The sequence below is a fragment of the Bactrocera dorsalis genome, chromosome 2 (assembly GCF_023373825.1).
Source record: "Bactrocera dorsalis isolate Fly_Bdor chromosome 2, ASM2337382v1, whole genome shotgun sequence".
In the NCBI taxonomy this organism is placed as follows: Eukaryota; Metazoa; Arthropoda; class Insecta; order Diptera; family Tephritidae; genus Bactrocera; species Bactrocera dorsalis.
In genome coordinates this window covers 37006655-37031411 of record NC_064304.1, presented here as the reverse complement: position 1 = coordinate 37031411, position 24757 = coordinate 37006655, and the positions used below count along the sequence as shown (strand labels likewise).

General features: G+C 35.1%; 1 protein-coding gene across 3 annotated transcripts in view; it reads right to left on the bottom strand.

Moving 5' to 3' along the window:
• Window positions 1-6412: 6412 nt before the first annotated feature.
• The window catches only part of LOC105226361 (protein pellino), a 98376-nt gene continuing 80031 nt past the window's right edge, over window positions 6413-24757 (bottom strand). For all 3 annotated transcript variants that reach the window (XM_011205210.4, XM_011205211.4, XM_049447248.1), the window contains exons 4-10: window positions 20786-21017; window positions 11961-12152; window positions 11703-11891; window positions 11535-11633; window positions 11313-11466; window positions 11054-11231; window positions 6413-8379 (exon numbers count right to left, since the gene is read on the bottom strand). In XM_011205210.4, the coding sequence (XP_011203512.1) occupies window positions 8253-8379; window positions 11054-11231; window positions 11313-11466; window positions 11535-11633; window positions 11703-11891; window positions 11961-12152; window positions 20786-21017 (1171 nt within the window). In that variant the 3' untranslated portion in view covers window positions 6413-8252. The remainder of the gene's footprint in view (window positions 8380-11053; window positions 11232-11312; window positions 11467-11534; window positions 11634-11702; window positions 11892-11960; window positions 12153-20785; window positions 21018-24757) is intronic.

Below are 24757 nucleotides of genomic sequence, written 5' to 3'. Positions count from 1 at the left end.
AATATGTACGAAAATCCTTTGGCACCCAAAATTTGCTGTTTAAGTGCGAGAATTCAAAAAGCAATTAATTGTATTCAAAATTTACTGGCGTAAACAGATTATAAATTTCGAAAATAAGCAAAATGACAAACTAAAATTACTTTCGAAAAATTGCAAGTGTATGCAAATAGTAAGGCAGTGAAGAAGTACATGTTGAGAAAAATTTAAATTTAACTACTAACAATAACAATAACAATAACAATAAAATGGTTATAAACACATTGCATCTGTCTTATATTGAATGTAATACGAAAATTATTGAACAATAATAAATGAATAATAAAATAAATTGTTTTCACCTTATGTCAATGAAAATAATTATTGTTTGGTTTTTCAGCTGAAATAAAAGCAAAAGTGGGAAAAGCTGCGATTGGGTGGGATCTAATATAGTCCCCGAAACGGCATGATTTTGCTAATTTTTAATTTTTCTTTAAAAAACAAGAAAAAAACGTTAACATTTCTTTCAGTGTTCGGTTTGTACGGAAGTTATATGCTATAGTAATCCGATCTGAACAATTTTTTCGGAGATTATATTATTACCTTAAGCAGTAATTCTGTCAAATTTCGTGAAGTTACCTCGTCAAATGCGAAAATTTTCCATACAACCCCTTGATTCCGATCGTTCGATTTATATGGCAGCTATATGCTATAGTGAGCCGATCTGAACAATTTCTTCCGATAATAGATTATTTCTATAAAAAATAACTCATACCAAATTTCGTGAAGATATGTCGTCAAATGAGGAAGTTTCCCATGCAAGCATTTGATTCCGATCATTCAGTTTGTATGGCAGCTATATGCTATAGTAAACCGTTCTGAACAATTTCTTCGGAAATTACATTTTTGCCTTAAAAAATAATCTGTACCAAATTTTGTGAAAATATCTTGCCAAATGCAAAAGTTTTCCATAACAGCCCGTGATTCCGATCGTTCGATTTGTATGGTAGCTATATACTATAACAAGCCGATCTGAACAATTTCTTCGCGTATTACATAATTTTCTTAGAAAGTAACTTGTGCCAACTTTTCTGAAAATACATTGTCAAATGTGAAAGTTTTCCATACAAGAACTTAATTCCGATCATTCAGTTTGTATATCGGCACTTCCGACAAATGAGCAGCTTCTTGAAGAGAAAATGACGTTTGCAAAATTTCAAAACAATATCTTAAAAACTGAGGGACTAGTACGTATATATACAGACAGACGGACAGACGAACGGACATGGCTAAATCGACTCAGCTCAACATACTAGCAGTGGCGCATCCACGGGGGGGTTTGGTGTTAAAACACGCCCTAAACTCAGAGAAAAATAATATTACGAAAGAAGCTTGTTTGCGAAAATATGCATCATCATGTTCTTTTTTAGTAATACGAGTATATCATGCGCATTATTATGCACCCTGCACACCATTTTACGTAGTATATGGTCAACTTTACAAGGTCCTCATTATCACGTGTATAATTATTTGTCAAGTTGCATAATTGACTCATTCTTTTCAACAGTATAATATGAATTTTCGCAATTCAATTATCCTTATACCCATTTTTGTACACAAGACAAAAGAGACTGAGACGAAGGTTGTACCGAAGCAAAAGAGTAATCCAGTTCGAGGTTCCTACTTTTTTAAAGTAAAAACAGAGAAACTTCAAATTTAATGGAGAATTTGTATTATCATTCGAAGGAACATTCTTTGGAATTTATTTTTTAAAGATTGTCTCTTTCAAATGAAAGTGGTTACGTCTTACATAGATGGTCCATCCGTTTAGTTCAATTTTCGATGACTCGTTCGGGCATTTCGGCTAGTAATTGGTGAATGACACGTGTGAAGTTTTGCTCCTACGCCTAAATCGAAGCGGAATTATCCGCATAGACTTTAGACTTTAAATATATTCAAAGAAAAATGTCTAACGGTGTGAAATCACACGATCTTGGTGGCCAGTCGACCGACCCAAAACATAAAACTATCTGCTCACCGAAGTGTTCTCTCAAAAAATTGATTGATGTGATGCGTGGAAAGTGGTGGCATCTTGGTGACACCAAATGTCGCCAATATCACGAGTTCAATTAGTCGGTTATCATGGCGCGATAACGACCGCCATTAAAGGTTACATTCTCACCGGCCACATTTTTCAAGAAATATGGACCAATAATTCTACTGACCCACAAATCACACCAAACTGTTGTATTTTCTGGATGAAATGGTAGCTCTAGAATCTTCTCAGGCTACTCTTCAAACCAAATGTGGCAATTTCGTTTGTTTACATACACATTGAGCTAGAAATGGAACTTTTGAGGAACCCATAGAGCGAAGCAATGTCGCTTGGGAAGGTTGAGCGGTTGCAGTTTTTGCAAAAGCTCTATTTTTGTACGCGCCAACTCGTTCCATACGAGGTATGACAATTAAGTAATGAGACTGATTCCATAAAAACCATATATTTGAAAATTATTCTACAACTCTGCCATCCCCTTCAAAGTAGTCCCCTTGGGCAGCTATACAGCGATTCCAGCGCGTTTTCCATGCTTCGTAACATTTCTGGAACGCTTCAAAAAAGAAATGACTTGGATGGTAAAATAAAATTATAAGAACCGCGAGTACCCTCGTCACGACCGCCTGGATGTTCGTAATCGACTCAAAATGGAGTCCTTTGACCACCAATTTTATTCCCCGGTGGAACGAATCCTTTGTGGACGATTCCACGGCTATCAAAAAAGGCAATAAAAATAGCTCTACCTCTTCTAAGGTCCACGACATTTGCTTTTGGGTGTGACAAACTTCGCGGAAAACTTAATATATCCTATTCAGGCTGTAAAAATATGGCTATGGCAGCAACTATTCAAACGAATCTCGGAAAAAAGAGGTTTGGTGTAGTATTAGCCGAAATCGCAAAATCAAGCTTACGCCCAGAGAGTATGAAAATTTAAAATTTTCCTTTTTGGTTGAAATACATTCCGAAGTCGCAGGTCTCATCAGCGACCTCTTCCCGACCATCCAAAAACGTCTTTGTCGCAGATTTAAGGAGTTCCACAAAGAATTTAATCGCCATTCCAACGAACGCAGCATTTTCGGCTTGTACCACTCACAGAAACACGTCGCGCGAAAATGTTGGTTAGCAAAGGTACAAGGCGCGATGCGCTAGAGTTCACCTTGCTATGTGCCCATGTCACAATTTGATGGGCACTAGCGAGCGGTTTACGTTCACGTGGAGCAAAATCCCAAATCGGCGTTCAGTGGGGAGCGAAACGGGCCAGCTAATTTAAATGTTTCGGATGTTTAAAATATCTCATATAATTTTATTATCAAAAGCAATAGCCATCGTTAAGTCGCCACACATTTTGTAATAACGAAAAGTTCACCACGATGCACTTTGTTTGCTTATACTATATATGGGCTCTCTTTAACGTTCACTGGCGAGCGCAGTGTGCCTTCGCCACGATCCATTTTTCATGTTCATGCATGGTGCAGGGGCCTGAAACCATCCGGTGGCTTAGCGGATTCTATGTACTTCCTTTATTAGTAGTAATATCCATCCCAGGGTCTCCAGGAACATATTCAAATGTAACCTTCCAATTTATTATAACAAAAAATAACTCTCGATAAAAAAAATTAAGTGAAAATATCGCCGTTTTTTTACATTTGTATTCAGTTCATTTGATCTTTATTAATCATAGAATTCAGTAAATTTAATTACACTTTTTTCATTTAAATTCTAAAGATATTCAATATAAGGATTTATTTTATTTTATATGTACTCTTAATTTGTTTATTTCAATTGTTAACATTACCATTATCATTATCATTAAATTAATGTCTAGAAATTAAAAAAGAAATAAAATAAATAAAAAAAAAATATTAAAAACACTAGAAGAAACTTGCAAAAAACAAGTGATAAAAAATAATAAAAAATTTAAGAAAAAATTAAAGAAAAAAATTTTAATTAAAAAAAACTTGAAAAAATTTATAAAAAAAAAATTAAGAATATAAATGAAATATAAAATTTAAAAGTTATTTTTAAACTTCATGAAATAATTACACACGTAAATAATTGCTTAACACAAATTTACTTAATAATTAATGGTAATCAAAATATTTTTTAATTAAACACATTAACTAAACATGGCTTCTAAAATTAGCTTTTTTCAAATGAGATAATTAAGTGGCTGAAACTGATGCACTCAACCGTTTTCATAAATGCCAACAATGGGGCAAAAACTGATAACTTACTTTTATACAAAAAGTTTTGAAATTATTGTGTTAATAACTGTGGCACTCAAATGCATTATGAGTGCGCAAATATCGGGAAAAATGAATGAAAATGTAAAATAAATGGTGTTCAAAGACATTTCTATTTTAACCGTTTTTTCCTGTAAAATGAGGTTATGGAATTTTTTAAAAAATATTTTATAGTTTATTTTTATTTTTAAAAAAATATTTTTAAACCATAAAATATTTTTTAAATAATTATTTCAAATTATGTAGTAAAAACATATTTTCTTTTTTCATATAATGCCGCTGGAACTCACTTAAATGCATGCTTTTGTGAAAAAGGAAATTTTTGAAGTCGTAATTTTATAAAATATTTTTGAGAAAATATTAATTTTATTTTTTCTTTGACATTTTTAATTACCAAGCATTTTTAGAAAATCTTCAATTTTATGATTTATTTTAGTTTTCTATTTCCAATAAAATTCATAAAACTGTAAAAAAATATGTATGTTTACTATGATATACTTTTTAAAAATCAGATGTTGTTAAAAAATCATAAAAATTGCTAATAACGCTAACAAAAAAAATTGAAAATAAGATTTTTATAACTTTGAAATTTCTCTAAATTGTATGCTTCATATGTGTAAGTGTAAATTTAAAATTTTTTTTTAAACAAAATCTAACCTAGCAGATTTTACAGTAAAAAGCTGTTTTTTTAAAAAATATGAATAACTGAAAAAAATTACATATTTATAATTTAGAAAACATTTTTTCTAATTGTTTTACATCAAAGGCAGCTTTATCAAAAAAGAGATTTAACATTTTAATTTCGAAAATAAATTATATGCACATAATATTTTTGAGAACTTTTATTTTCCTAAATTTTTTTAAACAAAAATGGCTTTTTATATAAAACAATATTAAAAATATTAGTTTTGATAAAATGTATATCTATAATTTTTTGATTTTTCTTTTATATAAATTAATAAAAGTTCTTTCAAATTTCGAAAATATTTTTTTCTAATTTTTTGAAATCAAAATTAGCTTGTATATATAAAAAAATTATTTAACATTTTAATTAAAAAAAATATGCATATATAATATTGAGAAATTTTTTTCTCTACATTTCTTTTAAATAAAAATGGTTTTTATATAAAAAAATATTAATTTCGAAAAAATGTATAGCTATATTTTTTTTAGTTTTTCTTTTATACAAATTAATTAAAGTTCTTACAATAGCATGCCACAAACACATATGACTTCAGTTTAGCAATGTTATAAGTTTTTAAATACTTTTTAACGAACATTTTTTTGAATTTTTAAAATAAAACTCAGCTGTTTATATAAAAAATATAAATGTAAAAAATAATTAAAAACAGCAATTAAAAAAATAAAGAGTTATTTTTATATTTTATATTTTTATTTTTGACAAATTAATTTGAGTTTTAAATAAATTTTATAACTGATTCGCACACATGTTTAAGTAAAAGAATTTTCTGTAAGGAAATTTAAATTTGAAGATTTATTTTTAAATAAAACAAAAGTTAGAAATTGTTGAAAGATTTTTTTTCAATAAAAAACAGCTTTCTATATAAAAAAATTATATATATAAAGTATAGTAACAAAAACAAAATTTTGAAAAAAAAATGTTTTGTAAAATTTTGAGATTTTTATTTTAACAAATTAATTAAAGTTCCTACAATAGCATGCCACAAATACATATGATTTCAGTTTAGCAATGTTATAAATTTTTAAATATTTTTTAATGAACATTTTTTTTGAATTTTTAAAATAAAACTCAGCTGCTTATATAAAAAATATAAATGTAAAAAATAATTAAAAACAGCAATTAAAAAAATAGAGAGTTATTTATATATTTTATATTTTTATTTTTGGCAAATTAATTTGAGTTTTATATAAATTTTATAACTGATTCACATACGTGTTTAAGAAAAGCAATTTTCTGTAAGAAAATTTAAATTTGAAGATTTATTTTTAAATAAAACAAAAGTTAGAAATTGTTTAAACTTTTTTTTTCAATCAAAAAACAGCTTTCTATATAAAAAAAAAATGATATATAAATTACAACGAAAACTAAATTTTGAAGAAAATATGTTTGTATAATTTTGAGATTTTCATTTCTGACAAATTAATTTGATTTTTACATAATTTTTTTAATAACTGATTTACATTAATTTAAGCAATTTTTTGTAAGAATATTTTAATTTTAAGACTGTAAACAACAGTTTGATAAATTTTTTCAGAGTTTTTTAAATAAAAAAACAGCTTTTTATATAAAGAAAAATTATATATAAATTACAACGAAAAATAAATTTTGAAAAAAATATGTTTGTATAATTTTGAGATTTTCTTTTCTGACAAATTAATCTAAAATTTTGTAAATATATGTATGTAAATTTGCTGTTAATAAAATATATTGCATAAACGCAGCAACTAATTTTTTGCTGTTATTGTAACTCACTTTGAATGCAATCTTTGAATTTCTTGCAAGTTAATTCATTTAAATTCTAAACACATGCAAATTGTGCACACAATTACATAATACATGTACATAAAATCTAAATCTCTCAATTCAGTTAATTATTAGTTATTTATTTAATAATTTTTTTTTTAGTTTTACATTTACATTTGCGCATGAAGCCACATTTAGATTTCATTTTCAATTTCATTAAAGAATGTAAATTTTTGTTTTTGCTATTTTGGTTTGCTTTTGATTTCAATGAAATGCACATGTATAGTGGAATACATATGGGCGTGTATATATAATTACTATTCCGCCGTTATATAAATAAAAAGCTAAACGGTGAACGTGTTGAAATTGCACGCAGTGGCGTTTGCTCAGTCCATTTAAATTCCATTTCGAAAAAAACAAAAAAAATTTAAATTTTTTCTAAAACTCACAAGTAAATCAAAAGCTTTACTTGTTAATTATTTGAATGCCAACAGGGTGGCAGCGCTTGCTGCGAGAGTTTGCATAAAAAACGAATGTACCGTAAATGTAGCTATCACTGCAACGCCTATTTGTATTATTTACGCTGTTAAACTGTACATAACCACTTCGTCATCAATCGGCACTAGTGTCCGTCCTTCAGATGCACTTTGTAGTTCTACTATTGGTTTCTTACACATTAAGCTCTAAATTGTTAAATTTATATATATATTTTGTGTATGTATGTGTATGTGTGTATGCGTGTGTCTATATGTTGCTTGCTGGTGGCAAAATGCTTTTCACAGCATCTGTGTTTATTTGTTCGCCTTAAGTGCTAACATTTATCGGTAATCATTTACGGTTTTGTATTTTAGTTTTATTATAAATTTTACATAACTTAATTTCATGTTATTTCTTTACAATTCATTACAATCCATTACCACTACAGCTGGCTTTACGAACCCTAATAACGGTGCAGCAGTTGCATAACGCCAACACACAAACAAAAAATTATGCACTTTTATTTTACTTTTTCATTTTGCTCACTTTCTTTGTAGTACTTTCTCGCTTTTCACTTGTTTTTCAGTGCCATGTGTATGTGTGTGTTTGTATGTATATGTGTTTATATATAATTTTTTTTCATTTTATATAATTGAAATAAAATTTTGTAATTGTTGTTGCCTGTGTGTATGTGTGTGGCAAATAAACTAAATATATGTATGTTAAAGCTTATCAGCCAATGCTTTCTTTGTGGGGGAGAAAATTCCTATATATAAATTAAAAAAATAATTGTATAATCATTACAATAGTAGCATTACTCTACGCCACTAACTTCACTTTCGCGCGAAATTTGCCAAAAAGCTTCGCCTCAGCGCACAACTCTTGTAATTACAATTGTGTATACATACAAATATATGTATATATACACTTATATAAATGTATACATATATACTAATGCATATAAAAGGGCTGATAAACTGCAACATTGCTAGTTTGCATTCTTGCAAAATATATGCGCTTGGCTTACATTTAAACATAATAATAGTAATTATGTAATTTAATCTAAATTATCTTGGAAAATCAACTTAATATAACCGGATGAACCGTCCAGTGGCGTCGCACAGAAGGGACAAACCGCCTGAAAGCCATTCGTGCCATGTGGTATGTCGACATTGGCCCAGTACCTAGACGTGGAAAGAAGAAAAAATTATTATAATTTGTTGTTGTTCTATTAAAGTATAGGTTAGGTTCATATTTTCAGGAAAATTTTCAAATCATTTTTATAATAAACCGTTAAATTTGGCTACACTGAAGTTATAATACTCTATACAGGGGTATTTCATGTAGCTACTATATGGAAGACTAAATCTACGAAGAAAGGGCAAAGTTCGTGTATTACCGAACATTTTATACTCACGGAAGGTAAAGCGACATATGGGATTTTCGTATACATTTTAATTAAAAGTGCAAGGTACGAGTATAACATTCATTATTTATAATCACAAACATAAAAAAAATTTTTTCTCAATGACATTAAGATTTCTTACATATTACCGATGGGCATAAAGTCAAGCAAGGAATAGTAAGGCTTCGTTCCTAAAATTTAAAATTCTTATTTTTTTCTTCAAATTTATGTTGTCCCCCTCAAAGCAATCCCCAAGCACTATACACGTGTGCCAACGTTTTTTTCCAATCCACGAAACAGTTGGTTAGCGATTCACGTTTAATGTCTTCAATTGACTCAAAACGGTTTCGTCGGAGTGGTAGTTTGAGTTTGCCAAAAGTCACACCGAGCTAAATCAGACGAATACGGTTAGTTGCGGCACAATATTGGTTGAAAGTTTGGCGAAAAACTTTCGAGGAATCAATGCAATATGCGATAATATGCAATAACACTGAAATAGTATTCCTTGTTGATAGTTTGGTCGGTCGAAAGGAATTCGGAGTGCACCACACTTCAGAGATCGAAGAATCTGCCCACATAACCTTGATGTTTGATCTGCTGTGACGTGGTTTTTTCGGCCTTGGCTCACCTGTGCTATGATATTCGGCCGATTGATTGACTGTTTCCGGGTTGTAAACATAGATCTAAGACTCATCACTAGTAATAATACATTTCATGGTTTACGGGTAGTCGGCATTGTTCATAGGCATTAACACGACGCTGTTTTCTAAAAAATTTAGTGATTTTGGAATCAATTCACATCTTAGATCCAAATGATTTTTCAAAATGTTTTAATGAATTCTTTTGATATTCCAACGATGCATGTAAGATTTCTGATTGTGATTCTCAAGCACTAATTCCTTTATGTTATATTGACATGTTGAGCATCAATTGATGTTGATGGCCGTTCTGGATGGACAAACAATTATCGCCGAAGGCCTTTTCCAACATTCTAAACGTTTCGTTTGATTCCGCTCACAAAATTTAATGGAACTTCTTCACTGAGTAATTTCATTCATGGTAAAATACGCCGAATGCTCTTTATTTACTTCAAAATGGGAAGCGTCTACTAAACACTCATGATTATTTTGGTGTGACATTTGGCGCATATGTCACTTACAGTCATACCAACCTAGAAAAAACGTTGGGTTTTCGCTCGAAACTTAAATTAAAAAGTTTTGCTACTTTAAATTTTAACAAAACTTCTATTCAATTATCAGCTCTAGGTCCTTATAACCGTTATATCATCACTGCAAAGTCTCTGAGTTTTTTTGTCCACAGTATTAGGGCTATGGGTGCTAAGGGTGGTAATGATATCCCGATTTTACTCATTCACGGCACAAGGGCATACTGTCAACACAAAAATATTCTCCCCGAGTTTTAATACAATAACTCACAGATTGACCGATATGTTTGGTGATGAATGCACTGGGTCCAGATATTTGGTATCTGGGCACTTGAAAAAACTAAAAAATCAATTTTTTCAGCGATTTATCGTATTTTCAGCAATTTTCAACATAAACGTTTTATGGGGAGTGATTTTACCCATTTTCACAGAGTATAAAGATATGTTAAAAATACCATCCTGTACCAAATTACAGTTTTGTATCTTGAGGTAGCGCTTAGTTATGCCACTTTATATGATTTTGTTTAACGACACTTTGTGGGAATGGCAATGTACCGATTCCGCCCATCTGCAAGCGGGGGTCCCTTGGGTGTACGTCAACAAAATATATTAATTTTGACTCAATTTATCGCTTACACAGACGAACAGACGGACAAACGTGCAGACAGACTTGCGGATTTCACCTCGTCTCATCATTCTAATCATTTATATACATTTTATAGTATAAGCTAACTGTTTGAAGTATTGAAGGAATCGTTTTCCACGATAGCCGGTGCCACTTTACCGAAATTGAACCAGTTTTTAAACGTGCAAAAACTTGTATTTCTACACAGTTATAGTTATATTAGGTTGGAGAATATCTCCCTTCCGCCTTTTTGTCTTTCGGGCTATGTATAAAGTGCTATAGAGTTCGTATCTGGCAATACTATACATCTTTGAAAGGTCTTGACATAACCTACAAAACGACGCTATGCATGATTAGTTTGGATATTGCGTTCAACAGTTATAGACGTGTAAACATGGAGTTCACTAACGCCGAAATTCGCGCTATTTTAAAGTTTTCCTTCGTTAAAGGCAAATCCGCTAGAGGGGGGTATTATGAAGTTGCCATCAAGATAAAAATAAATTACCGAACGAAACGGCGCATGTTTGAATTATATCCGATCACTATAACACTTTTTATAAAGCATTGAATAAAGAGCAAAAAAGCAAAGCAAAAGGAGATATTTGACAACCTAATGAATTGGTGATGGTGTTCTGTAATATATACATATGTATGTATGCTTACTTGACTGTCTTCTCAGTCGCCATGTGGCCACATGGATTAAAAGCGAACGTAGGTGCACCGACATCAACATAAAAGGCCGGTTCTAGACCCATACAAAGCGTAACGACCGGACCAACTTCGAGGCACATGGGACAGCGACGGGCGCCAGTACTCTTATCCTGGCCCCAATCATGATGACCTGCAGAACAAAGTTGAATTAGACAAACATACTAATACACAGTTAAAAAAGGTTTGCTGCTGAGCGCCAGCGGTTATATACCCTGAACATGTCCACAGTTTAAGTACACATAAGGCTGATTCACTTGATCACCAATATTCACTTTTCTAGGTATAACTAAGGTATTCAAACCGACCGGACATTGCGGACGCCCAGCGTTGATTTCATCAATTAGCTTTTCTAAATCGCGTTTGGTCTGTAAAAATTCAATAGAGATTAGTAAGGAAAAATTCTATATATATCAAACGTATGTCATATGCGAACCGGTGAATGTTGTAGGCCTTCGGCTGAACGCCAAAGCAGCGTGGCACCGCACAGATCGATCAGTGTGCCATCTTGCAGCACATTGGATTCATCGTAAATCTGTAAGACAACGAAAAATTGTTAATAGTATTTCATTATTTCAGTTAAAAATATATTTTAGATAATTACCGGCTGTCCCTTTTGCTGTGCCGATCGCGACTCGCGCAGACTGAACACATCGCCGCCGACGGAACATTCGCGCCAGAGTCCACACTTGGCATTGCCGCCGCAAAACTGACCCTTTGGATGCATTATTAGCACACCGTTTGTGGTGAGACCATCGATTTCGACATTATCCTGCCATTTTGTGGCCTTCTCCTGGATACAAAAAAATGTTTAATTAATAATGTTAGCTTTTAAGTTAAAAAAAAAAATATATAAACTTACGCCCAGGAAAATATTTCTACTTGAGTCGAAGCCCGCGGCAAATATTCGCGCTTTGGATGCCTCACAGCGATTCACGAGTATTCGACATGCGAAACGCGATATTGTACTTTGCATGACTTTAGCATCTTTTTTATCACCGGGCAATGTGTCCATAACAACAAAATCTATGGGGGACTCCGATGAGCGGCCAACCTGTTGATATACGGAAATATGAAGATTTTACATTTGAGAAAAAATATATTTCGTGGAAGTTTACAAAGGAAAGAAATATTATAAAAATATCTCGCAAATGTAGATATGGAAAAATAATAGGTCATTCAAAGGTTTGATACCTATACCCTAAACCGGGTATATTAAATTTGCACGTAAGTTTGTAATACCCTGAACAAAACGTCCATGACCCTATATAATAGCGAAGAGCTGAGTCGTTTAAGCCATGTCCGACTGTCTGTCCTTGACTGTATACAGGCCAACTAGTTTCTGTTTTAGAAATATCGATCGGGCATGTACCTTGAGGAAACATCCCCTAATGGGTTAAGGCTAATCGACTTCGCCAGGACTTGAAATATGGTTATCTGTGGTACTAGATTCCAGCATAGAAAAATTCACCAAACTACCTGGCAGTCTCCGGATCGAAGAGACACCAACCAGATCGATCATGCTGTGATAAGCGGAAGACACGTCTCCGGTGTTTTAGACGTGCGTACGCTCCGAGGTCCTAACATCAACTCGGGTCACCATCTTGTTGCAGCCAAGATGCGCACCCGCCTCTGTGCAGCAAAAATGCAAGTCAACAAACACAAAGAAGGTTCAACGTCGAGAACCTGTAATCACAACAGTCAGCCAAATGATTTTCGACTCGACTTGCACTTCTGCTCTCTGAGAGCACTCGTCAACAACTCGGTATGAGGGAACTGTGGGACGGCATTTCAAACTCCTTACGTACAGCTGCAACCGAAACCATTGGTTTTCGGAAAATGCAAAATAACAGCTGGTACGACGAGGAGTGCCATGTCGAAGAGAAATCAGACTGCCTACCTTGCAACGTTACGATGGACCACAACACGTGCGGAATAGGATAGATACCGAGAGTTGAAGAGGGAAACGAGACGCATTTGCAGACAGAAAGAAACCGAAATTCGTGAGTATCAAGAGCTTGACAAGCTGGCCGACAGGGGTAATGCTCGAAAATTCTACGAAGAGATGGGAGAGGTTCAAGACACAAAAAGGGAGGACCTACAATCTGCGCCAACTACCGTGGGGTAAGCCTCCTCAACATCGCGTATAAGGTTCTATCGAGCGTATTGTGTGAAATCAACCAACTGATTGGACCTTATCAGTGTGGCTTTAGACCTGCCAAATCAACAACCGACCAGATATTCCCCATGCGCCAAATTTTGGAAAAGACCCGTGAAAAGAGACGCGCCGTTGATTCTGTTTTCTCCAGACTAGATAAGTCATCAAACAACAGTCGTCGCACTTGCGACTCGAAGTCGTAGATAATTTCGTTTATCTTGAAACTAGTATTAACAGAAACAACAATGCCAACAGGTGCTGCTTTGGGCTGAGTAGGCAATTGAGGCGTAAAGTCCTCTCTCGACGAACAAAGACCACATTATACAAGTCACTCATCATCCCCGTCCTGCTTTATGGTGCAGAGGCATGGACGATGACAACATCTGATGAGTCGGCTTAACGAGTTTTCGAGGGAAGATTTATGGTCCTTTGCGCATCGGCAATGGCAAATACCGCAGTCAATGGAACGATGAGATGTACGAGATGTACGACGACATTGACATAGTTCAGCGAATTAAGAGATAGCAGCTAAGCTGGCTAGGTCAGGTCGTTCGAATGGATGAAAACATTCCAGCTCTGAGAGTATTCGACGCAGTACCCACCGGGTGAAACAGAGGAAGACCTCTACTGCATTGGTAAACCAGGTGGAGAAGGTCCTGGCACCACTTGGTATCTCCAATCGGCGTCAAACAGCGAAAAGGATGAATGGCTGGCGCGCTGTTGTAAACTCGGCTATAACCGCGAAAGCGGTGTCTACGCCAATAAAGAAAAATAAGTATTATGCGGACAACTCGTATTGTCTGAACAGAAAGGCTGGTCCCGCCAGTGTCGATTTGATATAATCTAATAAAAAGAGGATTTCAAGACCGCACCATGAAAGCATTTAATGACAAATTTATATTGTAACTGGAAATAATGCCGACAGATAGGAGAATTTTCAAAGAAAATTACGACGATTCTCATACTACTCCCGAGCAGCAAAATTTGCGATTTATAAATAGTTGAAATCAATAAAAAAAGAAATAAATATGATGACGATAAAGAAATTATGACAAAGAATACTTTCCGAGAAATATATCTGCAATTATACATGCTTGGGGAGTATATATGCACCGCAGTTGTGCTATGCTTGTCACTGACGTGTGTGACACTGACAATGTCATCCATTGACGACGATTTACAAGCAGATCAGCGTCGGGCATAGGTACTCCTACAGGTATTTAACAACAACAAATATTACACAAGTGTTGCTTACCACAAACACACAAACATATTAACTCCACACACGCAGAACATCTGACGCACAAGGCTGGGGAGACCAGACAGTTGGCAACATGGTTGGGCTAACTAATGAAATCGATATGTTTGCATTGAATACGCAACAGTTCTCAGTATGGAATATTGACAGACTGTCATTGTGTATGTTGGCATGCGTGTAACGGTAGAAAGTATGACATAGTAACATTTTCTATTTGCTTTGGTAATATCTCTTCACACGAGCATGTTTGTACGTGCATATGTATGTAACGGGTGATTTTTTTGAGGTTAGGATTTTCATGCATTAGTATTTGACAGATCACGTGGGATTTCAGACATGGTGTCAAAGAGAAAGATGCTCAGTATGCTTTGACATTTCATCATGAATAGACTTACTAACGAGCAACGCTTGCAAATCATTGAATTTTATTACCAAAATCAGTGTCCGGTTCGAAATGTGTTTATCGACAAATTTTGTTCAGCGATGAGGCTCATTTCTGGTTGAATGGCTACGTAAATAAGCAAAATTGCCGCATTTGGGGTGAAGAGCAACCAGAAGCCGTTCAAGAACTGCCCATGCATCCCGAAAAATGCACTGTTTGGTGTGGTTTGTACGCTGGTGGAATCATTGGACCGTATTTTTTCAAAGATGCTGTTGGACGCAACGTTACGGTGAATGGCGATCGCTATCGTTCGATGCTAACAAACTTTTTGTTGCCAAAAATGGAAGAACTGAACTTGGTTGACATGTGGTTTCAACAAGATGGCGCTACATGCCACACAGCTCGCGATTCTATGGCCATTTTGAGGGAAAACTTCGGACAACAATTCATCTCAAGAAATGGACCCGTAAGTTGGCCACCAAGATCATGCGATTTAACGCCTTTAGACTATTTTTTGTGGGGCTACGTCAAGTCTAAAGTCTACAGAAATAAGCCAGCAACTATTCCAGCTTTGGAAGACAACATTTCCGAAGAAATTCGGGCTATTCCGGCCGAAATGCTCGAAAAAGTTGCCCAAAATTGGACTTTCCGAATGGACCACCTAAGACGCAGCCGCGGTCAACATTTAAATGAAATTATCTTCAAAAAGTAAATATCATGAACCAATCTAACGTTTCAAATAAAGAACCGATGAGATTTTGCAAATTTTATGCGTTTTTTTTTTAAAAAAAAGTTATCAAGCTCTTAAAAAATCACCCTTTATATTGTGAAAAAAGAAATCAAGTAAAAGTTTGGTTATGGACATTTTCTACGGGCTCTAACACGTTGTATGGGGAAGGTGTTGTTTAGCGTATAGTCAAATTTTTCATTGTTGTTCTTGAGGATGAAAAGGAAATTTTGTTATAATTAAGTCGTCCAATTATTGAAGAAATTCATACTTATTAGAGCTATGTTGCCTACACTTAGGCGTATTAGTAAAAATATACAGGCTTTTCGATAATATTTTAAAATTGCTGGTGAGTAATTAGTGGATGTTTTCTTTTTGTAATACTAAACGTATACACCTGGATAATATCTACAACGCAGAGGGAACATCACCTCATACGCTGATGATTGCCCGATAATGACGTCGGGAAATGGAATCGATGGCATGTCCTAAAAAGTAAACGGCTACGTCTCCGAGCTTTCTTGCCTCCTCGCTGCACGGAACCCAACACTCGCCACTACTTAATCCACAGCGACCACATTTACTAACTGGACGAAGGAGTACAGACTTGACCTTAATATTGCAGTCGATGGCGTTAAACTTCTGACTATTCATAACCTTGAGGTTTTAGGTCTGATATTCGATAGAATGTGGTTCTTTACTCCTCACACGACAGCGATTATTGCCACAGATTATTAAATCACAGAGCCGCAACAAAATCCTTAAGTCGCTAACCGGAAGCACTTGAGAAGCGTAGTTGACAACTTGCAAGGCAATCGGCCGGCCGGTCCTTAATTATGCCGCACCAATATGGTCGCCTGGATGCAAGAAAAGCAGACGAGTAAGTTACAGACATGTCAGAACACTGCACTCCGGACTAGTGACCCGAATGCTCTCAGTCAAGGAGCATAAAGAACTCCTCTCTAAGCAGTTTGGGTGCTGGACAGCTAGAGTGCATTCATAGAAATCATTAAGCAGTCACCTGATCATCACCAGTCTTCGGACATAATGAACTTCAGACATGCGCTGACCGCCTTTCACAGTGGAACATTTTCAGTTTTAGCATAAAACATTTTTTCACAAAAACCTCAAATGATTGTAGACTTTTTAATTTAAATTTCGCGAAATATGTTTGTTGGCTTCGTTGGAATATCGGTAAGATCAGTGAAAACCATTTTGAGAGATAATTTGGGCCTAAGAAAAGTGAAAGTACGATTGGTTCCAAAATCACTCAATTTTTTCGAAAACACCGTCGCTTCAACGTCTGTGAAGCAATGCTTTCCGACTAATCGGGATGTAAAGAAACTTATTAACACTGGCGATGGGTCTTGGATGGATGCTTACAACTCGGAAAAAGAAAAGCAAACAGAAAAAGAGAGTCGAAGTCGAAAAAACCATGTGGGTCAAAATTATGGTGACAGTTTGGTTTGGTTATCGAGGCGTGGTGCACTCCGAATTCCTTCGACCGACCAAACTATCAGCAAGGAATACTATTTCAGTTTAATGCGTTGTTTGCGCAAAGCCTTTGGTAAAAAGAGGCCGGGATTAAGGGCCGACAACTCTTGGTTTTTGCACTACGCTAATGCACCGTCACATACTGCATTGAGTTTTCCTGAGCTTGTTGCCAAATTTTCAATCAATATCGTGCCGCAACCACCGTATTCGCCTGATTTAGATCCGTGTGACTTCTGATGAATGTTAATTTCATCAGCTTAAATTTTTTTTCCAGAAATCACTTAACCCTGAGGTTTGTGTTATTCATGCTTTTCTTCAAAATTAATTTTGTGAGGGTTCTATATGTATGTTTACCCTATAATCTGTCTGGACTAATCACTTATCGATATATTAGCGATTTCTCTCGATAAAAACTTTATTTATTATTACTGCTTTAGACTACAATAGGTATTGCTTTGTGGTTTCTAAAATAGTTTTTAAAGATTGTAAAGCTTGATGACTGCTTCGTAGAAGTTTCATTTATATTAGAATTTAGTAAGTAAGAATGAAACCACAATAAATTCGTCGAAGGGATTTAAACCAGAATCAATAAAATTTAAAAAACAGTAATGATTCCGTGCCCTTTTGTCATAAATTTGTAGTACATGTCTGTTTGTATATATAGTTGCCCGGCATATTTGTAAAAATGTTCGCCAAAGCAAACAAATTAAAAATTGAATAAATAAGGCGAGTACAAAAGACGACACAAAAGCTATTTCTGCCATTTTTATTGATGGCAAAAAACAAAATAAACTAGTGAAACAGGAACAACGGTAATATAATTTCTCATTCTATTAGTAACAGTAAACACAATAAAGTGCACTCTTAACAATAATTGAATACATAATCAAATGAACTGTTGGGAATTATATTGTAGGCATCACACCCAACGTCGCTCTATGTGAGTTGGTAACTTAGTGGAAAAATATATATCTTAACTTGCATTGAACTTAACCTCTGCTCAGGTGAAATTTATAATAATACAATTTGTGCATGTAATTACTAATATGCTTTTAATTATAAAAAGTTGAAGGCCATTTCATAAATTTCTAAAAAAAAAGCCAAAGGGTCTGAAAATTTTTAAAGCTTTGTGTTACAGTTTAAAATTTTATTGACAATTTTTACAATATGTTTGGGAAGTTAAGAAAATATCAGCAATGGCGCTAGTAACTGTTCTCAATTTGTCATACTTTGAATCAATCAACTAATTGCTCAATTAGTAAGGGGTGATCCAAGTAAGGGTACTTTTTGACAGATCACGCGTAAGTTGTGTCATGCTGTCATGTTATTTTTGTTCAGTATTGTTTGGCATTTTATCATGGAAAGACTTACGAAAATTACGCGAATCCATCGCCAGGCATTCATTATTAGATAATATTCGACCCAATAGACCACGTCCAGCAAGCAGTGAAGAAAATATAGCCGATGTAGCGGAGAGTGTATACGAAGACCGTGGAGAATGGACTTGGCGCCGCTTCGCTCTATGGGCTCTTGAAAAGTTCCAAGAAGATCCGACGTTTTCGAGCCAAGTTTTATTCAGCGATGAAGCCTATTTTTAGCTCAATGGGTATGTAAACAAGCAAAATTGTCGTATTTGCGACGAAGAGCAACAAGAGATTCAAGAGATGTCATTTCATACAGAAAAAACAATGGAATCATCGGTCCATATTTCTTCAAAACGATCGATCGAAAATTCAACGACGCAACGGATGGACCATCTGAGACGAAGCCGCGGCCTACATTTGAAAGAGATAATCTTTAAAAAATAAATGCCAAAGAATGTTCTTTCGAATGTGAATAAACATTCCCCATTAAATTTGAAGCTTCGGTGATTTATCTTTAAAAAAGTAGGAACCTCGAAATGGATCAGCCTTTATATGCGGTATAAGCTTTAAATTAAAGGTTATGAAGGTACGGAATACCGCCCAGGAAACCCAAGAGGTTCAAGGAGGTTGAATTAATAATTAGGGAGCATACCAAGTACCTGGAAGTAATATCACCAAAACATGCATTGACTGTGAACAGTCAAGCCAATTTTGCTTTACAGTTCTTTGGTGTCGAGGACCGCTGTCAGTAAACTCATACACAAAGCCGATGAAACGGTGCATTGCAGTGGAAAGAGCTGCAGAAAATCAGCTGCAAGATAGGAGGCGCTACGTGAATTCTTCACGAGAAACTTCGGGCATAGCTCTATAAGCAGAAGGTTTACGTTTTATTTGGGAGAGAAGGTTTGATGTCACGTTAAAGGAGGACGGATGGCGAAAAAGCATGCGACTCGCCAGCGGAATTTATAACGAGTATAATATACAGACGGACTAAAAATGGCTAATGGAGTGGGAGCCGGACTCTATTGTTTGCTGGCTGAATATCAGGCAACCCTTTAAGCTATTTACAGCAACTTCCAGGCGAACGTATTAGCGATCAGGAAAGTGACGGAGATAGCTAATAATGTAGGAAACAACATAAAAAATATCAATATAAGTGTCGATAGACAGGCAGCAATTAAGGCAATAATCTCGACGGAGACGGTAGATGTAGACGCTGTCAGTAACCGTCTGCATATATACTGAGTTCCAGGCTACGAATAAAATCTGGAAAACGGATTAGCTCATTAAATAGGCTGTCGAACAGATCTGGACGGAATGGAATGTTTTAAGGACAGATAGGATCGCCAAGATCGTATGCAAGAGCCTCGTAGGAAAACTTGCGCGCTTTTTAATCACAGGGTCTCGAAAGGACTGTAGGCCTAATGACACGTCATATTAGTCATATCCTACTGACATCCCATGGCGAGTCGGATGAACAACATTATTACGATGACGGATGTAGTAAGTGTAACAAAGTAGACGCTGGAACAGCTCCTCTGCTTATGTTTGGCCTTATCTAGAACTGGTCTTAGATAACTAGCAGCTCAAAGGACTACGATGAATTATCAAAAATAGAAATCAAGTCTCCCTTAAAGTTCGTAAACAGTATTGACATCCTGTTTGACAACCCGTAGTGTCTAGAATATTGCTGCCGCCAGCGCATCAATTGAGAAAGACCGAAATCAGTCTCTCATACGTCGTATTCAAGCGTTGGGCATCTCTATGACGTCGTTGTGGGGAATTTTGCGAAAAGATCTTGGCCTACATCCTTACAAGATCAAATTGACGCAAGAACTGAAGCCGCTTGACCACCAGATTCGTCGTATGTTCGTGAATTAGGCTGAGCAACAACTTGAAAATGATTCGGATTTTCATCAAAAAATCTTTTTGTAGCGCTCTTATTGAAAAACCCGTTATATATGTAAGTACTTTATAGGGTCTCCGTCAAGAACCAGGAAGCTGGCTGTAACACACACTGTGGCAAATATAAATATTTAAGCTCTAATATTATTCCAAGCTAAAGATAGGAAAATACTTGAAGGTGAAACCAATTACACTCGTAAGGGCTTAAACAATGTCTCAGAATTCAACAGAATATTTGATGATCTACATTTACAAACACTTTTTTATAAATTCTTGGAAGTTGTTTTTGTGTTCCTGACAAACAAGTTATCGTAGTAATCCCTTCACAGTATTATAAACACGACTTACAAAGGGTGCCACACTTTAATAAAGTACTCCACGTGCTCTATGTGCTCTTACCTGAAACATATCCGTTTCCGTGTCTTCTTTGTATTCCACGATGACAGCTTGATTGCGTGACAGTGTGTACGAAATTGAATGCTGATTGGCATCTAATATAGCTTTCGATGTCTGTGGCGATTGGACGATATAGTGTTTGGAACGTTTCACACCGTTCGGCTCTGTACGTTTGTAAAGTACGAATTTTGAACGTCTGCGACCGCGATCACCTTGCGGTAAATAACCATTATAGCTGTAATGGCAGGCAAATAACAGATAATGGCATATTAGTTACAGTTGCTTGTAGTACTTACTTATTTATATATGTATGTATATGTATGAATATGGAGTTGACAATAAGTGCTCGGAGCTTTTAAGGCGCACATTATTACAAATTATTGAGCAACAAAGCAAAACGGTTTATAAAAATACGAAATACAAAAAGCTTAAATAAGTAAATACAGTAAACACATATATTTCTAGGAAACGCAAATGCACTTTAGCGGTTTGAAGAATGTGTAGCGATTTAAAGCCAATGCCACTTAAGCTTATCACCGTCGAACAAATAAACGGGACCTATGTACGCGTGTGCAGCAATCTACAGTATTTACTCGAGTTGGGTTTTGGTTTTTTTCTCGTTTTTCGAGTATTCAAAATACTTTACTTTTAATCACGTGTTTTTAAGGCAAATAATTAAGTGAGGAGTGCTTATTAGGCGGTTTAGATATATAAATGTTTAACTATTTACTTATGTAAGTACCAGATAGAAATATTGTCCAGTGTCATGTGTTTTGAAGTTTAAAAAAGTTTCTTTAAACTTTTGGTTTATATGAGACGCTTATAAAGACTAATTATAAATATTTCATAATTATATATTATAAATGTGATTAAGAGTTTTTAAGTAGAAAAAATGGTAGTATGTTGAAGTGCTTGTCAAAAAACGTCAAGTATACAATAATCTAACGTCAAAAAGGATTGATAATTGGTTTAAATTTCACTAATATTTCACGAAATAATCGAATTTAATTGACTATTTTGAATAATTCCATCAAATATTGCCTACCTTTCGGCGCCATTACGAAAACCTGATTAAAAGGCAAGTAAATAATTCGAATTTATCTAAAAAACGAACATACTTCGGGTAACGTGCACATAATATTAGTCCGATGCTCAGAAATTAATGACGTTTTTTATATGAAAATATGGCTTTTGTTACATTGAAACCTATATAAATCATAGTTTTAGCTTTACATTGGAGTAATAATTCAACAAAGTCAAAAATTAGTTCTAGTAGATTCAAAATATTTATTTGAAACACTTTTCAGCTCTAAGAAAAAGTACCATGCCTATTTTTCAAGTCTCCAGAGTAAATGCGTTGTATTCAAAAACAAAATTAACATTATTATCCTAATATCAATCTTTCTCAAATAAAAAAAAACAACTATACCAACGATTATTTCAAACTTCAGAGCTTTCATATTTTAGCTGGTCTAGGTCTTAAAAGATTACTTGGCTTTCACGGCTCCTAAAAATCAAATTTTTTTATTGTCTTATTTCGTTCTATAGCACTCTAGAATATTATCCCACATTTTTAAGTTGAGCTGAGTAATAACCGATCTTGTAGATTTTGCATAGGTCGAAAAGGTCACAATATCTAGTTTATGATCTTAATTAAAACGCGTTTGTTTTCCTTTTTTGCTTTTGATTACACTTGCAACTCGAAGGCACCTTTTATAATAATTTCACAAAATCTTTGTAAAATATGTATTTTCGGAATAATAAAAATTTTCAATAAAATATTTTTTATACGAAAAAAGGAAAATATACTATTTTTTGATCGAAGAAACCCAATCCGTAAATGTTAGACGGATTTTGCTACTTGGGCATTATTACAATTATTATCCAAGGCAATCTTACAATCTCCGAACAATAGGTTAAAACTGACCGATCAAAATCAAGATAACGATTTTTATAAAATAAAGTTTTTACCATACTGTAATGGGTATAAATAGGACACCTGTGGGCTAAAAGTTTGGAAAAAGTGGGCGTGTCTTTGCCCTCTAATAAGCTTAATGTACATACATATCTCCTGGACCGCAGTGTGAAAGTATAAATAAAATCGGATGATAATTGCACCCACTCCCCATATAACGGTACTGTTAAAAATGACTTAAAGCGCGATAAATCAATAACTAAATGCACGAGAGACATTAAATTTTACGGCCGAGATACTATGAGAGGGCTTTGAAGGAATCGAGGTCAAAATTCGACGATAAGCCTGCCACCGATCACTCTTAGATGAAAATACATATCACCGAACATGTTGGACCGATAACAGTGTATTTTTCTGCTTAAAATAAATAAAATTTCCTTACTTTTTGATAATAATTTCGACTTTTGAAATTATTCTGAGGTGTAAATTAAAAAAAACGGCATTTTTGGGAAGTTACAAATTTGTCAAAAATAAAAAAATTGGAAAGCCAGAATTTCTCAAAATTAATCACCGATTTTTAATGTGCATAAATTTCTGTCATCTCACATTATTGCATTAAATAAAATGCCTCAACAAGAAATTTTTATAAAAATCGATTTGTCTGACTAGCAAGAGGTATATGTACAAATGTAACTCTTTAAGTCGCCCTAAACATTATTCATTCGAAAGATTTCAAGTTATAAAAATAAATTCAGCATTAATCCGCCATAAATATAGCACCAATATTGTTTTTGATTTTCATATTCAAAAAGTGTTATTCCAAAGCTAATAGTCCATACAATCGCTCCAAATTTGCTTACAAAATTTTTGGGCGGCGAAAGCCTTTCCAATTGGAAATATTGTGTTTCAGCCACTTTTATTTATGAAAATTGCCGCCAATTATAAATAGACGCAGAGCGACATGTAACAACATTAATTCGCTTAAATTATGTGCAACGGCGGCCGAAATGCGTCGGATGGGTCGATACACCATCAACACCGCCATTGCCAGCAGCACAAGCGTCGAATGGTGTTGGCCTGTTGAAGCGCAGAATAAATACACACAATATTTCTTCTCAACTAATTCGTACGTAAATATACGCAGCACACTACGCCCCCGGCCGCCACTGCCATCGCCTCCACCACAGCACAACACCTACCGACATGACCGACATCATGTTGACGCTTGTGGTACGTGATAGCGGCGCTGAGCCCTGTTGCTGTTCCCCGGTCTATTTTATTTTATGGCATAAGTTTCGGTGTTAACGAACTCTGTGTGGATTCGTCAAAAATAGATAAACGATTGCAGATTGTGTTGTGGCCCGGCAGCGCCGGCTCCTGATGCTGTGTCTACTTCGCTGTTGTTGCTGCTGGTACTACTATATGGTATATTGTTACTTTGTAGTTGTGACCGCCGTAGTTGTTGCCGCAACTTGTGTATGCGTGTGCAAGAACGCGGACCAACCGCCGTGGCCCTTGCGCTGTTGCGCCTTCGTCCGCATTTATTTGATGCCGTCCATTCTAGGAATAGCACATTTTTGAATGCATACCTACGTACTCGGTCGCTTTTCTTTTAGCTTGTTTAGAAATTGTGGACATTTTTATCTCGTGAATACCCACGCAGCACTGTACAGTTAGGTATTCGAGTGAGTGTTCGTGAAGAGTCCGAAAATATGCGGCTGTTATGAAATGGGGCACCAATAGTCGGATCTATGATTCGACATACTTCCTCTCTATTGGTGTTGACAACGCTTACACGGTTAGAGCCGAGTTAACAACAGCGCGCCAGTCGTTTCTTCTTTTTGCAATGCGGCGCCAAGCGAAGCCAGGGCTTTCTGCACCTGCTCTTCCCAATGGAGTGGAGGTCTTCCTCTTTCTCTGATTCCCCCGAAATTAGAATACTCACAGAGCTGGAGTGTTTTCATACATTCGGACGACATGACTCAGCCACCGTAGCCGCTGTATTTTAATGAGCGTACAGCTCATCGTTCCATCGAATGCGATATTAGCCGTAGCAAACG